Raw genomic sequence first — 13011 nt, 5'->3', positions numbered from 1 at the left:
TTGTATACATACAACTTTATGATCGCTTAACATTGTTTCCTTATAATATATAGTATCTATTAACTTCAACATTTCTCTTTTACTTATCAACAAAATCTATTCTACTTCTGCATATAAAATTCTTCAACGCCTGTTGCCTTGAGAATTCTCGTATCCCCTCGTTTCTTTCTCTCCAAACGTCCACTAAGTTATTTTCTTCCATTAGACTTTTTAATTCCTTCCTTCCACTATCAGATTTAAAAACCATCCCATCTGCAATATCCATCTTGCTAAACGTGGTGTTAAAATCCCCCATAATTAAAATATTCTTCCGTTTCACAATAATATCTTTTAGTTTCTTAAAAAAATAACACCTTTTCTTTTTCTACCACAGGTGCATGAATATTACACAGAATTATATTTGTCTCTCCCTCCATCATTTTCACTATCAAACACTTTCCTTGCATGTCATCATAAACCACTTGTGCTTTTTCACACACACCCTTTTTAATTAAAAATGCTACTCCCCTACCTAGCCTCCCATCACCATTACTATAAAATATATCACCTTTCCATTTCTTTTTAAAACTTTCCATTACTTCATCCCTCCAATTTGTTTCTTGAACCACTAAAACATTTGATTTACTACACAAAAGTTTCAACTTTTCAAATTTCCCTTTTTCTAGTAACCCTCTTACATTAAGTGTTGCAATTTTCAAAAACATAATACATAGCAAAGTACATATTATTCTGAACATTCATCAACTTTTCCCAGCTGCATTAATACCTCAAAACTATTTTCACCATAGTCTCTTTTTTTAAATACTTTCTCTTTCAGTTCTTTTTTTTAATTATATGTCTCTTTGTACATTCTCTAAATTTGGTTTTACCTTTAGTTGTCTTCTTCTTGTTATTGTAACCTTTTCCCAGTCATTTTTGTTGTCTTCTTTTCTTCCTGGCGTTGCTTTCTCTATCATTTGCATTTCCTGCCTTTCCTTTTCCTCCTCTCTTGTTTGTTTCAAGATTTCCGTTTGTATTCCATGTCCTTCTTCCTCTTTATCTCTTTCCATTTCACAGTACTTCTGTTCCTCCTCTGCATCTTCTCCTATTTGATTCTCTTCTTCTTCCTCAGTTTGTTCTGTTTGTTTATCCTCATTTACGTCGTCCACATCCTGTGATTTCTCCATTTCATCCACTTGCTCATAGTCTTTATCTGTTTCAACATCCTCCTCTATCCAGCATTCACATTTCACCAGTACTTTACGACACTCCGGGCATCTTACGGCATCACATTCCCTCGAAAAATGTCCCTTTTCACCACAGTCTCGACAGGAAAAGTCTGGACAATCCTTCAAAATGTGTCCCGGTTTCATACACAATCTACAGATCTTCATTTGACGATCATGTATGATCCTAAAATATTGCACTCCCTCTGCAGTATCAAATCTCGTGCTGTAAGGCAGTGATATCACCTCCTTAGGGAATTTCACACGGACATATCTTGTTCCATCTGTAATTGTAGTGTCTGGATAGTACCTTCTTCTTATTGCAGATGTAACTTTAACTCCCCATGTTCCCAATTTTGCCATTATTTCTTCATCTGTGATATAAGCTGGTAAGTGCATGAATGTAACAACACACTCTCTTTCTTGAAGATTCCTCACTTCACAAACAATTCCTTTTACTGTTAGTCCTTCCTTTAAAACTTCACATGCTTCTTCATCCGTTACTGTTACCTCATACTCATTATTTAATCTTGGTCTTACCGCTAACACTTTACTCAGTCCAACTTTTTCAATCACTGCTTTTATCACATCCTCCACCCTTCGATCTCTTACTTCTGTAGTATTAACAATTACTGTGGCCTCCTTTGAGTAATGCTTTTGTTGTTCATTGTCTTTCATCTCATTCCTTTGTCTTCTCACCTCACTTGTCTCTGTTGATTTCCTTTGCTTTATTCTTTCTCCAGTATCTTTTTGAAGATCTTTACTATTGCTTATTTCCTCAGCCATGTCTTTGCCATCGCCATGTTGTTCCTCCATAATCAAAAACTTTAAGAGCTTTAAAGCTCCTTTGGCCCTAAGCAGTAAATTCTGCTCAGGGCCCTAAAAAATAAAAAACCAAACCAAGAAAAATATATATATTTAACTAAATACAATATAATATAAGACAAACCAAAAACAAACACATGGGAGAGCCTTTCTCTCCCTACTGCCACCTCTTACTTCCTGGAATGTACCAACAATCACAGGTGCTCAGGGTGGTATGGCCGTAAGCCAAGACTGCTGCAAAGAGAGGGCTATTTAAAGACCGACCAATCTAATCACCAGTACATTATATAGGTAGGAAAGAAAACCCAAAAGCTTAAAGCACCTGGTATTCCTAGGCAGTCTCTCATCAAAGTACTAACCAGACCTAAACCTGCTAAGATTCAGAGATCGGGCATTGACTTTTTTTTTTTTTTTTTTTTTTTTTTTTTTTTGAAAGATTGTTTGTGAAAAATGAAAAGATTATTATATAATTCGTAAAATTTTCCAAAAGATTAAAGCACCTGGTATTCCCAGGCAGTCTCCCATCCATGAAGTAAACCATGCCCGAACCTGCTAATATTCAGAGGTCGGGCATTGACTATATTTTTTGGTAAAATTATTATATACTAAGTGAAAAATGTCCAAAAAGCTTACAGCGCCTGGTATTCCGAGGCGGTCTCCCATCCAAGTACTAACCAGACCTAAACCTGCTAAGATTCAGAGATCAGGGCATTGACTCTATTTTTTGGCAAAATTATTATATACTAAGTGAAAAATGTCCAAAAGCTTACAGCACCTGGTATTCCGAGGCGGTCTCCCATCCAAGTACCAACCAGGCCCAAACCTGCTTAGCTTCCGAGATCAGACGAGATGGGGCATAGCCAGGTTGGTATGACCGTAAGCCAAGACTGCTGCAAAGAGAGGGCTATTTAAAGACCGACCAATCTAATCACCAGTACATTATATAAGTAGGAAAGAAAACCCGAAAGCTTAAAGCACCTGGTATTCCTAGGCAGTCTCTCATCAAAGTACTAACCAGACTTAAACCTGCTAAGATTAAGAGATCGGGCATTGACTCTATTTTTTGGCAAAATTATTATATACTTAGTGAAAAATTTCCAAAAAGCTTACAGCACCTGTTATTCCGAGGCGGTCTACCATCCAAGTACCAACCAGGCCCAAACCTGCTTAGCTTCCGAGATCAGACGAGATGGGGCATAGCCAGGTTGGTATGAACGTAAGCAAAGACTGCTGCAAAGAGAGGGCTATTTAAAGACCGACCAATCTAATCACCAGTACATTATATAAGTAGGAAAGAAAACCCAAAATCTTAAACCACCTGGTATTCCTAGGCAGTCTCTCATCAAAGTACTAACCAGACCTAAACCTGCTAAGATACAGAGATCGGGCATTGACTTTTTTTTTTTTTTTTTTTTTAATGAAAGATTATTATATAATTCGTAAAATTTTCCAAAAGATTAAAGCACCTGGTATTCCCAGGCAGTCTCCCATCCATGAAGTAAACCATGCCCGAACCTGCTAATATTCAGAGGTCGGGCATTGACTATATTTTTGGTAAAATTATTATATACTAAGTGAAAAATGTCCAAAAAGCTTACAGCGCCTGGTATTCCGAGGCGGTCTCCCATCCAAGTACTAACCAGACCTAAACCTGCTAAGATTCAGAGATCAGGGCATTGACCCTATTTTTTGGCAAAATTATTATATACTAAGTGAAAAATGTCCAAAAAGCTTACAGCACCTGGTATTCCGAGGCGGTCTCCCATCCAAGTACCAACCAGGCCCAAACCTGCTTAGCTTCCGAGATCAGACGAGATGGGGCATAGCCAGGTTGGTATGACCGTAAGCCAAGACTGCTGCAAAGAGAGGGCTATTTAAAGACCGACCAATCTAATCACAAGTACATTATATAAGTAGGAAAGAAAACCCGAAAGCTTAAAGCACCTGGTATTCCTAGGCAGTCTCTCATCAAAGTACTAACCAGACCTAAACCTGCTAAGATTAAGAGATCGGGCATTGACTCTATTTTTTGGCAAAATTATTATATACTAAGTGAAAAATTTCCAAAAAGCTTACAGCACCTGTTATTCCGAGGCGGTCTACCATCCAAGTACCAACCAGGCCCAAACCTGCTTAGCTTCCGAGATCAGACGAGATGGGGCATAGCCAGGTTGGTATGAACGTAAGCAAAGACTGCTGCAAAGAGAGGGCTATTTAAAGACCGACCAATCTAATCACCAGTACATTATATAAGTAGGAAAGAAAACCCAAAATCTTAAACCACCTGGTATTCCTAGGCAGTCTCTCATCAAAGTACTAACCAGACCTAAACCTGCTAAGATTCAGAGATCGGGCATTGACTTTTTTTTTTTTTTTTTTTTAATGAAAGATTATTATATAATTTGTGAAATTTTCCAAAAAGATTAAAGCACCTGGTATTCCCAGGCAGTCTCCCATCCATGAAGTAAACCATGCCCGAACCTGCTAATATTCAGAGGTCGGGCATTGACTATATTTTTTGGCAAAATTATTATATACTAAGTGAAAAATGTCCAAAAAGCTTACAGCACCTGGTATTCCCAGGCGGTCTCCCAATCCAAGTACTAACCAGACCTAAACCTGCTAAGATTCAGAGATCAGGGCTTTGACTCTATTTTTTGGCAAAATGATTATATACTAAGTGAAAAATGTCCAAAAAGCTTACAGCACCTGTTATTCCGAGGCGGTCTCCCATCCCAGTACCAACAAGGCCCAAACCTGCTTAGCTTCCGAGATCAGACGAGATGGGGCATAGCCAGGTTGGTATGACCGTAAGCCAAGACTGCTGCAAAGAGAGGGCTATTTAAAGACCGACCAATCTAATCACCAGTACATTATATAGGTAGGAAAGAAAACCCAAAAGCTTAAAGCACCTGGTATTCCTAGGCAGTCTCTCATCAAAGTACTAACCATACCTAAACCTGCTAAGATTCAGAGATCGGGCATTGACTTTTTTTTTTTTTTTTTTTTTTTTTTTAATGAAAGATTATTATATAATTCGTGAAATTTTCCAAAAGATTAAAGCACCTGGTATTCCCAGGCAGTCTCCCATCCATGAAGTAAACCATGCCCGAACCTGCTAATATTCAGAGGTCGGGCATTGACTATATTTTTTGGCAAAATGATTATATACTAAGTGAAAAATGTCCAAAAAGCTTACAGCACCTGTTATTCCGAGGCGGTCTCCCATCCCAGTACCAACAAGGCCCAAACCTGCTTAGCTTCCGAGATCAGACGAGATGGGGCATAGCCAGGTTGGTATGACCGTAAGCCAAGACTGCTGCAAAGAGAGGGCTATTTAAAGACCGACCAATCTAATCACCAGTACATTATATAGGTAGGAAAGAAAACCCAAAAGCTTAAAGCACCTGGTATTCCTAGGCAGTCTCTCATCAAAGTACTAACCAGACCTAAACCTGCTAAGATTCAGAGATCGGGCATTGACTTTTTTTTTTTTTTTTTTTTTAATGAAAGATTATTATATAATTCGTAAAATTTTCCAAAAGATTAAAGCACCTGGTATTCCCAGGCAGTCTCCCATCCATGAAGTAAACCATGCCCGAACCTGCTAATATTCAGAGGTCGGGGCATTGACTATATTTTTTGGTAAAATTATTATATACTAAGTGAAAAATGTCCAAAAAGCTTACAGCACCTGGTATTCGAGGCGGTCTCCCATCCAAGTACCAAACCAGGCGCCCAAACCTGCTTAGCTTCCGAGATCAGACGAGATGGGGCATAGCCAGGTTGGGTATGACCGTAAGCCCAAGACTGCTGCAAAGAGAGGGCTATTTAAAGACCGACCAATCTAATCACCAGTACATTATATAAGTAGGAAAGAAAACCCGAAAGCTTAAAGCACCTGGATATTCCTAGGCAGTCTCTCATCAAAGTACTAACCAGACTTTAAACCTGCTAAGATTAAGAGATCGGGCATTGACTCTATTTTTTGGCAAAATTATTATATACTAAGTGAAAAATTTCCAAAAAGCTTACAGCACCTGTTATTCCGAGGCGGTCTACCATCCAAGTACCAACCAGGCCCAAACCTGCTTAGCTTCCGAGATCAGACGAGATGGGGCATAGCCAGGTTGGTATGAACGTAAGCAAAGACTGCTGCAAAGAGAGGGCTATTTAAAGACCGACCAATCTAATCACCAGTACATTATATAAGTAGGAAAGAAAACCCAAAATCTTAAACCACCTGGTATTCCTAGGCAGTCTCTCATCAAAGTACTAACCAGACCTAAACCTGCTAAGATACAGAGATCGGGCATTGACTTTTTTTTTTTTTTTTTTTTTTTAATGAAAGATTATTATATAATTTGTGAAATTTTCCAAAAGATTAAAGCACCTGGTATTCCCAGGCAGTCTCCCATCCATGAAGTAAACCATGCCCGAACCTGCTAATATTCAGAGGTCGGGCATTGACTATATTTTTTGGTAAAATTATTATATACTAAGTGAAAAATGTCCAAAAAGCTTACAGCACCTGGTATTCCCAGGCGGTCTCCAATCCAAGTACTAACCAGACCTAAACCTGCTAAGATTCAGAGATCAGGGCATTGACTCTATTTTTTGGCAAAATTAGTATATACTAAGTGAAAAATTTCCAAAAAGCTTACAGCACCTGTTATTCCGAGGCGGTCTACCATCCCAAGTACCAACCAGGCCCAAACCTGCTTAGCTTCCGAGATCAGACGAGATGGGGCATAGCCAGGTTGGTATGAACCGTAAGCAAAGACTGCTGCAAAGAGAGGGCTATTTAAAGACCGACCAATCTAATCACCAGTACATTATATAAGTAGGAAAGAAAACCCAAAAGCTTAAAGCACCTGGTATTCCTAGGCAGTCTCTCATCAAAGTACTAACCAGACCTAAACCTGCTAAGATTCAGAGATCGGGCATTGACTTTTTTTTTTTTTTTTTTTTTTTTTAATGAAAGATTATTATATAATTCGTAAAATTTTCCAAAAGATTAAAGCACCTGGTATTCCCAGGCAGTCTCCCATCCATGAAGTAAACCATGCCCGAACCTGCTAATATTCAGAGGTCGGGCATTGACTATATTTTTGGTAAAATTATTATATACTAAGTGAAAAATGTCCAAAAAGCTTACAGCGCCTGGTATTCCCGAGGCGGTCCTCCATCCAAGTACTAACCAGACCTAAACCTGCTAAGATTCAGAGATCAGGGCATTGACTCTATTTTTTGGCAAAATTATTATATACTAAGTGAAAAATGTCCAAAAAGCTTACAGCACCTGGTATTCCGAGGCGGTCTCCCATCCAAGTACCAACCAGGCCCAAACCTGCTTAGCTTCCGAGATCAGACGAGATGGGGCATAGGCCAGGTTGGTATGACCGTAAGCCAAGACTGCTGCAAAGAGAGGGCTATTTAAAGACCGACCAATCTAATCACCAGTACATTATATAAGTAGGAAAGAAAACCCGAAAGCTTAAAGCACCTGGTATTCCTAGGCAGTCTCTCATCAAAGTACTAACCAGACCTAAACCTGCTAAGATTAAGAGATCGGGCATTGACTCTATTTTTTGGCAAAATTATTATATACTAAGTGAAAAATTTCCAAAAAGCTTACAGCACCTGTTATTCCGAGGCGGTCTACCATCCAAGTACCAACCAGGCCCAAACCTGCTTAGCTTCCGAGATCAGACGAGATGGGGCATAGCCAGGTTGGTATGAACGTAAGCAAAGACTGCTGCAAAGAGAGGGCTATTTAAAGACCGACCAATCTAATCACCAGTACATTATATAAGTAGGAAAGAAAACCCAAAATCTTAAACCACCTGGTATTCCTAGGCAGTCTCTCATCAAAGTACTAACCAGACCTAAACCTGCTAAGATTCAGAGATCGGGCATTGACTTTTTTTTTTTTTTTTTTTAATGAAAGATTATTATATAATTTGTGAAATTTTCCAAAAGATTAAAGCACCTGGTATTCCCAGGCAGTCTCCCATCCATGAAGTAAACCATGCCCGAACCTGCTAATATTCAGAGGTCGGGCATTGACTATATTTTTTGGCAAAATTATTATATACTAAGTGAAAAATGTCCAAAAAGCTTACAGCACCTGGTATTCCCAGGCGGTCTCCAATCCAAGTACTAACCAGACCTAAACCTGCTAAGATTCAGAGATCAGGGCTTTGACTCTATTTTTTGGCAAAATGATTATATACTAAGTGAAAAATGTCCAAAAAGCTTACAGCACCTGTTATTCCGAGGCGGTCTCCCATCCCAGTACCAACAAGGCCCAAACCTGCTTAGCTTCCGAGATCAGACGAGATGGGGCATAGCCAGGTTGGTATGACCGTAAGCCAAGACTGCTGCAAAGAGAGGGCTATTTAAAGACCGACCAATCTAATCACCAGTACATTATATAGGTAGGAAAGAAAACCCAAAAGCTTAAAGCACCTGGTATTCCTAGGCAGTCTCTCATCAAAGTACTAACCAGACCTAAACCTGCTAAGATTCAGAGATCGGGCATTGACTTTTTTTTTTTTTTTTTTTTTTTTAATGAAAGATTATTATATAATTCGTAAAATTTTCCAAAAGATTAAAGCACCTGGTATTCCCAGGCAGTCTCCCATCCATGAAGTAAACCATGCCCGAACCTGCTAATATTCAGAGGTCGGGCATTGACTATATTTTTTGGTAAAATTATTATATACTAAGTGAAAAATGTCCAAAAAGCTTACAGCGCCTGGTATTCCGAGGCGGTCTCCCATCCAAGTACTAACCAGACCTAAACCTGCTAAGATTCAGAGATCAGGGCATTGACTCTATTTTTTGGCAAAATTATTATATACTAAGTGAAAAATGTCCAAAAAGCTTACAGCACCTGGTATTCCGAGGCGGTCTCCCATCCAAGTACCAACCAGGCCCAAACCTGCTTAGCTTCCGAGATCAGACGAGATGGGGCATAGCCAGGTTGGTATGACCGTAAGCCAAGACTGCTGCAAAGAGAGGGCTATTTAAAGACCGACCAATCTAATCACAAGTACATTATATAAGTAGGAAAGAAAACCCGAAAGCTTAAAGCACCTGGTATTCCTAGGCAGTCTCTCATCAAAGTACTAACCAGACCTAAACCTGCTAAGATTAAGAGATCGGGCATTGACTCTATTTTTTGGCAAAATTATTATATACTAAGTGAAAAATTTCCAAAAAGCTTACAGCACCTGTTATTCCGAGGCGGTCTACCATCCAAGTACCAACCAGGCCCAAACCTGCTTAGCTTCCGAGATCAGACGAGATGGGGCATAGCCAGGTTGGTATGAACGTAAGCAAAGACTGCTGCAAAGAGAGGGCTATTTAAAGACCGACCAATCTAATCACCAGTACATTATATAAGTAGGAAAGAAAACCCAAAATCTTAAACCACCTGGTATTCCTAGGCAGTCTCTCATCAAAGTACTAACCAGACCTAAACCTGCTAAGATTCAGAGATCGGGCATTGACTTTTTTTTTTTTTTTTTTTAATGAAAGATTATTATATAATTTGTGAAATTTTCCAAAAGATTAAAGCACCTGGTATTCCCAGGCAGTCTCCCATCCATGAAGTAAACCATGCCCGAACCTGCTAATATTCAGAGGTCGGGCATTGACTATATTTTTTGGCAAAATTATTATATACTAAGTGAAAAATGTCCAAAAAGCTTACAGCACCTGGTATTCCCAGGCGGTCTCCAATCCAAGTACTAACCAGACCTAAACCTGCTAAGATTCAGAGATCAGGGCTTTGACTCTATTTTTTGGCAAAATGATTATATACTAAGTGAAAAATGTCCAAAAAGCTTACAGCACCTGTTATTCCGAGGCGGTCTCCCATCCCAGTACCAACAAGGCCCAAACCTGCTTAGCTTCCGAGATCAGACGAGATGGGGCATAGCCAGGTTGGTATGACCGTAAGCCAAGACTGCTGCAAAGAGAGGGCTATTTAAAGACCGACCAATCTAATCACCAGTACATTATATAGGTAGGAAAGAAAACCCAAAAGCTTAAAGCACCTGGTATTCCTAGGCAGTCTCTCATCAAAGTACTAACCATACCTAAACCTGCTAAGATTCAGAGATCGGGCATTGACTTTTTTTTTTTTTTTTTTTTTTTTTAATGAAAGATTATTATATAATTCGTGAAATTTTCCAAAAGATTAAAGCACCTGGTATTCCCAGGCAGTCTCCCATCCATGAAGTAAACCATGCCCGAACCTGCTAATATTCAGAGGTCGGGCATTGACTATATTTTTTGGCAAAATGATTATATACTAAGTGAAAAATGTCCAAAAAGCTTACAGCACCTGTTATTCCGAGGCGGTCTCCCATCCCAGTACCAACAAGGCCCAAACCTGCTTAGCTTCCGAGATCAGACGAGATGGGGCATAGCCAGGTTGGTATGACCGTAAGCCAAGACTGCTGCAAAGAGAGGGCTATTTAAAGACCGACCAATCTAATCACCAGTACATTATATAGGTAGGAAAGAAAACCCAAAAGCTTAAAGCACCTGGTATTCCTAGGCAGTCTCTCATCAAAGTACTAACCAGACCTAAACCTGCTAAGATTCAGAGATCGGGCATTGACTTTTTTTTTTTTTTTTTTTTTAATGAAAGATTATTATATAATTCGTAAATTTTCCAAAGATTAAAGCACCTGGTATTCCCAGGCAGTCTCCCATCCATGAAGTAAACCATGCCCGAACCTGCTAATATTCAGAGGTCGGGCATTGACTATATTTTTTGGTAAAATTATTATATACTAAGTGAAAAATGTCCAAAAAGCTTACAGCGCCTGGTATTCCGAGGCGGTCTCCCATCCAAGTACTAACCAGACCTAAACCTGCTAAGATTCAGAGATCAGGGCATTGACTCTATTTTTTGGCAAAATTATTATATACTAAGTGAAAAATGTCCAAAAATCTTACAGCACCTGGTATTCCGAGGCGGTCTCCCATCCAAGTACCAACCAGGCCCAAACCTGCTTAGCTTCCGAGATCAGACGAGATGGGGCATAGCCAGGTTGGTATGACCGTAAGCCAAGACTGCTGCAAAGAGAGGGCTATTTAAAGACCGACCAATCTAATCACCAAGTACATTATATAAGTAGGAAAGAAAACCCGAAAGCTTAAAGCACCTGGTATTCCTAGGCAGTCTCTCATCAAAGTACTAACCAGACCTAAACCTGCTAAGATTAAGAGATCGGGCATTGACTCTATTTTTGGCAAAATTATTATATACTAAGTGAAAAATTTCCAAAAAGCTTACAGCACCTGTTATTCCGAGGCGGTCTACCATCCAAGTACCAACCAGGCCCAAACCTGCTTAGCTTCCGAGATCAGACGAGATGGGGCATAGCCAGGTTGGTATGAACGTAAGCAAAGACTGCTGCAAAGAGAGGGCTATTTAAAGACCGACCAATCTAATCACCAGTACATTATATAAGTAGGAAAGAAAACCCAAAATCTTAAACCACCTGGTATTCCTAGGCAGTCTCTCATCAAAGTACTAACCAGACCTAAACCTGCTAAGATTCAGAGATCGGGCATTGACTTTTTTTTTTTTTTTTTTTTAATGAAAGATTATTATATAATTTGTGAAATTTTCCAAAAGATTAAAGCACCTGGTATTCCCAGGCAGTCTCCCATCCATGAAGTAAACCATGCCCGAACCTGCTAATATTCAGAGGTCGGGCATTGACTATATTTTTTGGCAAAATTATTATATACTAAGTGAAAAATGTCCAAAAAGCTTACAGCACCTGGTATTCCCAGGCGGTCTCCAATCCAAGTACTAACCAGACCTAAACCTGCTAAGATTCAGAGATCAGGGCTTTGACTCTATTTTTTGGCAAAATGATTATATACTAAGTGAAAAATGTCCAAAAAGCTTACAGCACCTGTTATTCCGAGGCGGTCTCCCATCCAGTACCCAACAAGGCCCAAACCTGCTTAGCTTCCGAGATCAGACGAGATGGGGCATAGCCAGGTTGGTATGACCGTAAGCCAGACTGCTGCAAAGAGAGGGCTATTTAAAAGACCGACCAATCTAATCACCAGTAATTATATAGGTAGGAAAGAAAACCAAAAGCTTAAAAGCACCTGGTATTCCTAGGCAGTCTCTCATCAAAGTACTAACCAGACCTAAACCTGCTAAGATTCAGAGATCGGGCATTGACTTTTTTTTTTTTTTTTTTTTTTATGAAAGATTATTATATAATTCGTGAAATTTTCCAAAAGATTAAAGCACCTGGTATTCCCAGGCAGTCTCCCATCCATGAAGTAAACCATGCCCGACCTGCTAATATTCAGAGGTCGGGCATTGACTATATTTTTGGCAAAATTATTATATACTAAGTGAAAAATGTCCAAAAAGCTTACAGCACCTGGTATTCCGAGGCGGTCTCCCATCCAAGTACCAACCAGGCCCAAACCTGCTTAGCTTCCGAGATCAGACGAGATGGGGCATAGCCAGGTTGGTATGACCGTAAGCCAAGACTGCTGCAAAGAGAGGGCTATTTAAAGACCGACCAATCTAATCACCAGTACATTATATAAGTAGGAAAGAAACCCGAAAGCTTAAAGCACCTGGTATTCCTAGGCAGTCTCTCATCAAAGTACTAACCAGACCTAAACCTGCTAAGATTAAGAGATCGGGCATTGACTCTATTTTTGGCAAAATTATTATATACTAAGTGAAAATTTCCAAAAAGCTTACAGCACCTGTTATTCCGAGGCGGTCTACCATCCAAGTACTAACCAGGCCCAAACCTGCTTAGCTTTCCGAGATCAGACGAGATGGGGCATAGCCAGGTTGGTAATGACGTAAGCAAAGACTGCTGCAAAGAGAGGGCCTATTTAAAAGACCGACAATCTAATCACCAGTACATTATATAAGTAGGAAAGAAAACCCAAAATCTTAAACCACCTGGTA

General features: G+C 39.6%; 1 protein-coding gene, 4 non-coding genes and 17 pseudogenes across 5 annotated transcripts; all 22 read right to left on the bottom strand.

The window, feature by feature from the left end:
- Positions 1-869: 869 nt before the first annotated feature.
- Positions 870-1352, bottom strand: LOC113104550 (protein SREK1IP1-like; the record flags this gene model as incomplete). Its single annotated transcript, XM_026266103.1, has 1 exon — positions 870-1352. A coding segment is annotated over exon 1 (483 nt), but the record flags the coding sequence as incomplete, so codon positions are not given.
- Positions 1353-2793: 1441 nt separating this feature from the next.
- LOC113104572 (5S ribosomal RNA) lies at positions 2794-2912 on the bottom strand. Its single transcript, XR_003292075.1, has one exon. It is a non-coding gene; the product is annotated as a 5S ribosomal RNA (ribosomal RNA).
- Positions 2913-3133: 221 nt separating this feature from the next.
- On the bottom strand, positions 3134-3252 carry LOC113104565 (uncharacterized; annotated as a pseudogene).
- Positions 3253-3759: 507 nt separating this feature from the next.
- LOC113104571 (5S ribosomal RNA) lies at positions 3760-3878 on the bottom strand. The gene has a single exon (XR_003292074.1). It is a non-coding gene; the product is annotated as a 5S ribosomal RNA (ribosomal RNA).
- Positions 3879-4099: 221 nt separating this feature from the next.
- Positions 4100-4218, bottom strand: LOC113104564 (uncharacterized; annotated as a pseudogene).
- Positions 4219-4727: 509 nt separating this feature from the next.
- Positions 4728-4846, bottom strand: LOC113104557 (uncharacterized; annotated as a pseudogene).
- A 376-nt stretch (positions 4847-5222) lies between these two features.
- On the bottom strand, positions 5223-5341 carry LOC113104556 (uncharacterized; annotated as a pseudogene).
- Positions 5342-5712: 371 nt separating this feature from the next.
- Positions 5713-5834, bottom strand: LOC113104570 (uncharacterized; annotated as a pseudogene).
- A 224-nt stretch (positions 5835-6058) lies between these two features.
- Positions 6059-6177, bottom strand: LOC113104561 (uncharacterized; annotated as a pseudogene).
- A 510-nt stretch (positions 6178-6687) lies between these two features.
- Positions 6688-6808, bottom strand: LOC113104568 (uncharacterized; annotated as a pseudogene).
- A 512-nt stretch (positions 6809-7320) lies between these two features.
- LOC113104552 (uncharacterized) lies at positions 7321-7440 on the bottom strand (annotated as a pseudogene).
- A 221-nt stretch (positions 7441-7661) lies between these two features.
- Positions 7662-7780, bottom strand: LOC113104560 (uncharacterized; annotated as a pseudogene).
- Positions 7781-8286: 506 nt separating this feature from the next.
- Positions 8287-8405, bottom strand: LOC113104555 (uncharacterized; annotated as a pseudogene).
- A 511-nt stretch (positions 8406-8916) lies between these two features.
- LOC113104562 (5S ribosomal RNA) lies at positions 8917-9035 on the bottom strand. The gene has a single exon (XR_003292073.1). It is a non-coding gene; the product is annotated as a 5S ribosomal RNA (ribosomal RNA).
- Positions 9036-9256: 221 nt separating this feature from the next.
- LOC113104559 (uncharacterized) lies at positions 9257-9375 on the bottom strand (annotated as a pseudogene).
- Positions 9376-9881: 506 nt separating this feature from the next.
- On the bottom strand, positions 9882-10000 carry LOC113104554 (uncharacterized; annotated as a pseudogene).
- A 374-nt stretch (positions 10001-10374) lies between these two features.
- Positions 10375-10493, bottom strand: LOC113104553 (uncharacterized; annotated as a pseudogene).
- Positions 10494-10999: 506 nt separating this feature from the next.
- On the bottom strand, positions 11000-11118 carry LOC113104573 (uncharacterized; annotated as a pseudogene).
- Positions 11119-11339: 221 nt separating this feature from the next.
- LOC113104558 (uncharacterized) lies at positions 11340-11458 on the bottom strand (annotated as a pseudogene).
- A 507-nt stretch (positions 11459-11965) lies between these two features.
- On the bottom strand, positions 11966-12084 carry LOC113104566 (uncharacterized; annotated as a pseudogene).
- A 367-nt stretch (positions 12085-12451) lies between these two features.
- On the bottom strand, positions 12452-12570 carry LOC113104551 (5S ribosomal RNA). Its single transcript, XR_003292072.1, has one exon. It is a non-coding gene; the product is annotated as a 5S ribosomal RNA (ribosomal RNA).
- Positions 12571-12788: 218 nt separating this feature from the next.
- On the bottom strand, positions 12789-12908 carry LOC113104567 (uncharacterized; annotated as a pseudogene).
- Between the last annotated feature and the right edge of the window lie 103 nt (positions 12909-13011).

This window comes from Carassius auratus, unplaced genomic scaffold (genome assembly GCF_003368295.1).
Source record: "Carassius auratus strain Wakin unplaced genomic scaffold, ASM336829v1 scaf_tig00218040, whole genome shotgun sequence".
In the NCBI taxonomy this organism is placed as follows: Eukaryota; Metazoa; Chordata; class Actinopteri; order Cypriniformes; family Cyprinidae; genus Carassius; species Carassius auratus.
This window is presented reverse-complemented; position numbering and strand designations above follow the sequence as displayed.